Source organism: Rhagoletis zephyria, unplaced genomic scaffold (assembly GCF_001687245.7).
Source record: "Rhagoletis zephyria isolate East Lansing unplaced genomic scaffold, Rhagoletis_zephyria_1.1 Rzeph_scaffold_09941, whole genome shotgun sequence".
Classification (NCBI taxonomy): Eukaryota; Metazoa; Arthropoda; class Insecta; order Diptera; family Tephritidae; genus Rhagoletis; species Rhagoletis zephyria.
Genome location: NW_016167019.1, coordinates 11,458 through 16,662, shown reverse-complemented (window position 1 = coordinate 16,662; position 5,205 = coordinate 11,458). Strand labels below are relative to the sequence as shown.

Here is a 5,205-nt window from a genome sequence, read left to right as displayed (position 1 = left end):
CTAAGCGAAATGGCAACGCTGCAAATTAGAAAATAAGAACTAGAGTCTTAACATCGCTTAACCGAAAATACTTGAATTTATAGAAAACAGAATAAATTCGACCGTCGAGCAAAAAACATTGATTTTTATTAATTTAGACCGGCATCCCAACAATACAATTTTTCATGCATATATATTCTATTAAATACTCTAATAGAAATTTGGTGCTTTCTTCGAGAAAAAACGCGACTTTTCTTGGGTTTTAGTGCTTTTTCAAATTCAAAACTTGGCAACACTGCCTCTTATAGAATCGTTTAAATGCGCCCCTACAAGACATCTGCCGGCCATATGACTGGTCCTCTGGCTGGGAGATCTGCAGCCTTTTGGGATCATATTTTGCGTCAGAATTGCAGGGATTTCTGAAAAATCTGACAAGTTCTTTTGTGTACATGTGACCTTGCATCCCTTTTCATCATATGGCCTCGATTGATGTCAACTTAAGGTCTCTTTTTTACTGCCTTAAAATTGTGGGGAAATTTTACAGCGTTTTTTATGTGTATTGGATTTTGTTTGAGTGTATTGAGAATCGGTCAGTCTAAAATGTCCTTTTCTTGTAGGGGCTAGTATGCCGACCATTGCATAAAACTGATTCAATGAATGAGACTGTGTGCGAGGAAATCATGCCTACAAGACATCTGTCGGTCATATGACTGGTCAACTGACTGGGAGATCTGCAGGCTTTTAGCATCATATTTCACGTCAGAATTGAAGGGTTATATGCAAAAGTTGACCGATTTCTTTGTGTACATGTGATCTTGCATCCTTTTTCAACATATAGGGTTCAGCCACTTCCAGAATATATGATGGCACTGCTCACTCCAAATACCTGCTCAAGTCAGTTTTGACGTACAAAGAAGGCAGATCTGATTCAACAGTACTGATAAAAAAATTCGGCAGACCTGACTAGTCAGTACTGATATATATATCAGGCAGATCTGATTGGTCAGTCCTGTTGTTAAAAACAGGTACATCTGATTGATCAATCCTGATGTATAAATGAGGCAGTGCTGATTGATCAGTGGTGATGTAAAAATCGGGCAGTAATGATTGTGCAGTCCTGATGTATAATAAATCCGATTTAACAGGTCTGATGTATACATCAGTAAGAACTGATCAGTCATAACTGAAATAATATTACATCAGGTCTGATTAGTTAAATAATTGAGAAATACAAATTACGTTTTATATTTTTAGAATTTGTATATATTTATTAACCTTTCTTTTATAAAGTAAAAAATGTCGATAGTTTAATATACGTATAAATACATTTAAACATATTATATTTACTTCAGTCATTAAACCATTAAGTATAGATATAATACAAAAAAAAATCAATGTAATTCATTACTTTTAGAATAGTTAATATCGGATTGCCAAATGAGGTCAGCAATATGAATGAATTCAAAAAAAAAATTTTAATTATTGTAGGAGCCTTCCAATTTAGTGATACATGGACAATCTTCCGGTCTACCAATCGCAATGCACATACGTACAAAGTATACTGTTTCCCCACGCCAACATGGTTATACCGCTCCCAAACGCATCCGTAAAGTAGCCGAAGCTCATCCCGAAACGCATCACTAGATCTAATTCAGTGCATCGCCGTTTGGATGCCTTAAACTCGAAGTTTAAAACTTTGTTCGAAAAAAAAACAGAAATAGTAAATATGGTAATTTTTTTAAAGAATTTTGAGTGTACTTGCAAGTGGAATTAGTATAATTAAAAAAAAAGCTTTACAGCTTTAGGCCATCGTTTTGTAGGATAGAGGGTATTCCTGGCTAGTATATTATTTCAGTATTTTATTTGAATGAACGGAAAAAAGCAACAATAAGAAAGTATTACGTCGACCGTAAAAATTGTTAAAGGTTTGGTTTTATAAAATTGTATTATAAACTAGATTTTAACTTTTGCATTCTGTTTCAACTTTTTCTCGTGGTATTTCTATTGCTTGAGTCGGTGATGACTCATTCCTACTGCTTTTCTCACTCCTCTTTCAAATTCTAAGTTTCGTTTTTGTTTGAAGACGTCTAAATGAGTAAATGTGTAAAGGAATATTTACCAATAAATATTTGGAATGCAAACCTCGTAGATTGATGTCCCAATTAAAATGGTATAATGTTTCGTCAGAAAAAATCTTTTTGATCACACTACCAACATCATTTGATACTCTCTTTATTATTTAAAATCTTATCGCATGTCTCCCCTGTCATGCGGCACACAACCTTTTCTGTGTTTTGAGAGGACACTTTCACTTCTCTCAGCGTCTTATTTTGAGCCATTAGATCAGCTTTATGAGTACACTAGAAAATATATTTATTAACATATTATTATTTGTAATTATTATTAAATGAAAAAGGAACAAATTTGTTTAATTGGACAAGACATTGAAATCGGGAAAGTGGCTGCATATACATACATACATGTTATCAAAGCTCTATTACTTACATTTTGGTCATGTTCCTGAAACTTTAATCAAGTAACTGTTGGATGAGCTGATTGTTATTTGCTGTTATATATAATAAGATAGTAAGCGAATTGTAATATAACAAATAAATTATNATGAGTAAATGTGTAAAGGAATATTTACCAATAAATATTTGGAATGCAAACCTCGTAGATTGATGTCCCAATTAAAATGGTATAATGTTTCGTCAGAAAAAATCTTTTTGATCACACTACCAACATCATTTGATACTCTCTTTACTTTCAGCAGGTATGTCGTCTTTTGAAATATTTTTGTTAGTTTAAATTTTATTTTAAGTTATAGAAAGTACATACCATCGATTGCGCGTATTCTTTTGTGTCCAGCTTTTGCTCCATGTCTATAACGGCCGTTGTGGAAGAGAACGGCATCACACTGGCGATCCCATTTAAAATCTTATCGCATGTCTCCCCTGTCATGCGGCACACAAGCTTTTCTGTGTTTTGAGAGGACACTTTCACTTCTCTCAGCGTCTTATTTTGAGCCATTAGATCAGCTTTATGAGTACACTAGAAAATATATTTATTAACATATTATTATTTGTAATTATTATTAAATGAAAAAGGAACAAATTTGTTTAATTGGACAAGACATTGAAATCGGGAAAGTGGCTGCATATACATACATACATGTTATCAAAGCTCTATTACTTACATTTTGGTCATGTTCCTGAAACTTTAATCAAGTAACTGTTGGATGAGCTGATTGTTATTTGCTGTTATATATAAGAAGATAGTAAGCGAATTGTAACAAATAAATTACAAGCATAATAAATATCTATCATGTTTTTCTGATTGATTAATATCGCGTCCATTTATTCGTTTTGCAACTCCAAAATCGCCTTAAATTTTTGTAAGAAATCTATAGTAATAATAGAATGGTAATTAGTAAAAAACAAAATAAACTATTTCTTAAATATAAAATACCACTGCTTGCCACGACAGCTTTTGGTCCCCTTTCCGCCTGGTTTAAGTGCGCTGCTTTGAAACACCTTTTCTTTATTTTGACTAAAATGTAAGAAACATTATAAATAATGTTATTTTATGTAAAAAAAACTTATCATCCGGGCTTGCATATGTTTGGGACTGGCGACCCTCTGCACTCGGTTCCATGTAAAATTATTATAATTGTTATTATTATTATTATTGTTATTATTATTATTGTTATTATTATTGTTGTTATTATTATTATTGCTATTATTATTAGTACTAGTATCGCCCAGTTGTCGAAATTACACATTTTTTCATACACTTTTAAATTTTGCTTATCACCAATATCCTCCCCCTTTATGCTAATGACGATTTTGAAGTCCCCCACCAAAATTTATAGGAAAACTTAAATCCAAATTTCTTAGTAGCTTTCGAAATTATACCGAGAAAGGAATCCCAATTTTCATTTACAAAAAATATGCATATGTACATATGTATTTGTATGTATAGATGAGATGCCTAACGGCTCTTCACTGACTATTATGTTAAACAAATACCAATCCATACTGTAAATAAATTTTTCGATTATATTGGTCTGAGAACCCCTTGGAACATAAAAACTAAATTGCCAACATCTGCATAAACTCCTCATCCTTTTCATCAGAATCGCTGGAGTTTAAGTACCTCGAAGGTGTAAAACAAAATATAATATTTCGTTCTCTAGCCGCGGTTTTACAGGTTTTTTGTCAAGATTGCGCCTAAAGCCCAATATTTTTGCATCACATGATTGAGTTACCGAATTGCACCAAATTTTATGTTGCTATTGTGTGTTCTAAAGATGAAGCAAATCTAACCATACATTTTAAGAATAGCTCTCAATTATAGATGGGTACCGAATATCGGGACCCACGGTACTGATTCAAGATGGGCGGTGTCGGGAAGGTCTGTAAAAATTTAACGCACGGAACTGGATCAAAATTCTTTCCCGATACTCCCGACAAAACCGCAAATTCAGAAAATCTTCCTTAAAATATTTTTATAAAATATGCACTTTTTATATTTTATTGAGACGAAAACGAACAGCAAAGCAAAACAAAATACCTACCTTTTTACAAAAGCAAAATGAGTCTTTTCCTTTTTCGAAATTAATATCAAACTGGCCTAGTTTGGAAATATTTTCTGTATTAGCCGATAATCTGGTACGTTCATCTAAATGCAAAAATAGCTGCTGTAAAATTTTGTTGGGTTTTAATAGCAATAATAATAATAACAATAATAATAATAACAATAATAATAATAACAAGGGCGCGCGAGCAACTGATCCAGCAGTGGCAACAAAACTGGAACGCGAGCACAAAAGGTCGATGGACACACTCCCTGATAGCCGACCTTCAAACATGGCTGAACAGACCACATGGGGAAGTCGATTTCTACCTGACGCAATTCCTCACCGGTCATGGTTACTTCCGAGAATATCTTCATAGAATGGGAAGGGTGGACTCACCGTTCTGTCACTACTGTGGAAACGTCGAAGATAACGTGTACCACACATTCTTCACCTGCGAACACTTCTTGATTTCGCGCAGAATGTTGGAAGAAAGACACGGAGACATTACTCCGGACAACATAGTTGGGATAATGATTTCCAGCGCAGAAAAGTGGGAAGCAGTTGCGAGATACGTGAAATTCGTACTCCGCTGCAAACGAGAGGACGGTTGTCTACTGAGGACACCCGAATGAAACGCCCCTACAAAA

General features: G+C 34.0%; 1 protein-coding gene across 2 annotated transcripts; it reads right to left on the bottom strand.

The window, feature by feature from the left end:
* Nucleotides 1–1,904: 1,904 nt before the first annotated feature.
* Nucleotides 1,905–3,586, bottom strand: LOC108376141 (uncharacterized). Of its 2 annotated transcripts, XM_017632323.1 has the most exons (6): nucleotides 3,448–3,586; nucleotides 3,284–3,382; nucleotides 3,176–3,196; nucleotides 2,818–3,030; nucleotides 2,650–2,761; nucleotides 1,905–2,066 (listed from the first exon to the last, which is right to left on the bottom strand). In XM_017632323.1, exons 2-6 carry the CDS (start codon nucleotides 3,287–3,289, stop codon nucleotides 1,981–1,983), a joined length of 438 nt encoding a protein of 145 aa, XP_017487812.1. In that variant the 5' UTR covers nucleotides 3,290–3,382; nucleotides 3,448–3,586; the 3' UTR covers nucleotides 1,905–1,980. The 2 variants fall into 2 exon arrangements, 1 of the variants encoding a protein (XP_017487812.1); XR_001849238.1 differs by lacking the exons at nucleotides 2,650–2,761; nucleotides 2,818–3,030; nucleotides 3,176–3,196; nucleotides 3,284–3,382; nucleotides 3,448–3,586 and adding exons at nucleotides 2,122–2,339; nucleotides 2,485–2,586.
* Between the last annotated feature and the right edge of the window lie 1,619 nt (nucleotides 3,587–5,205).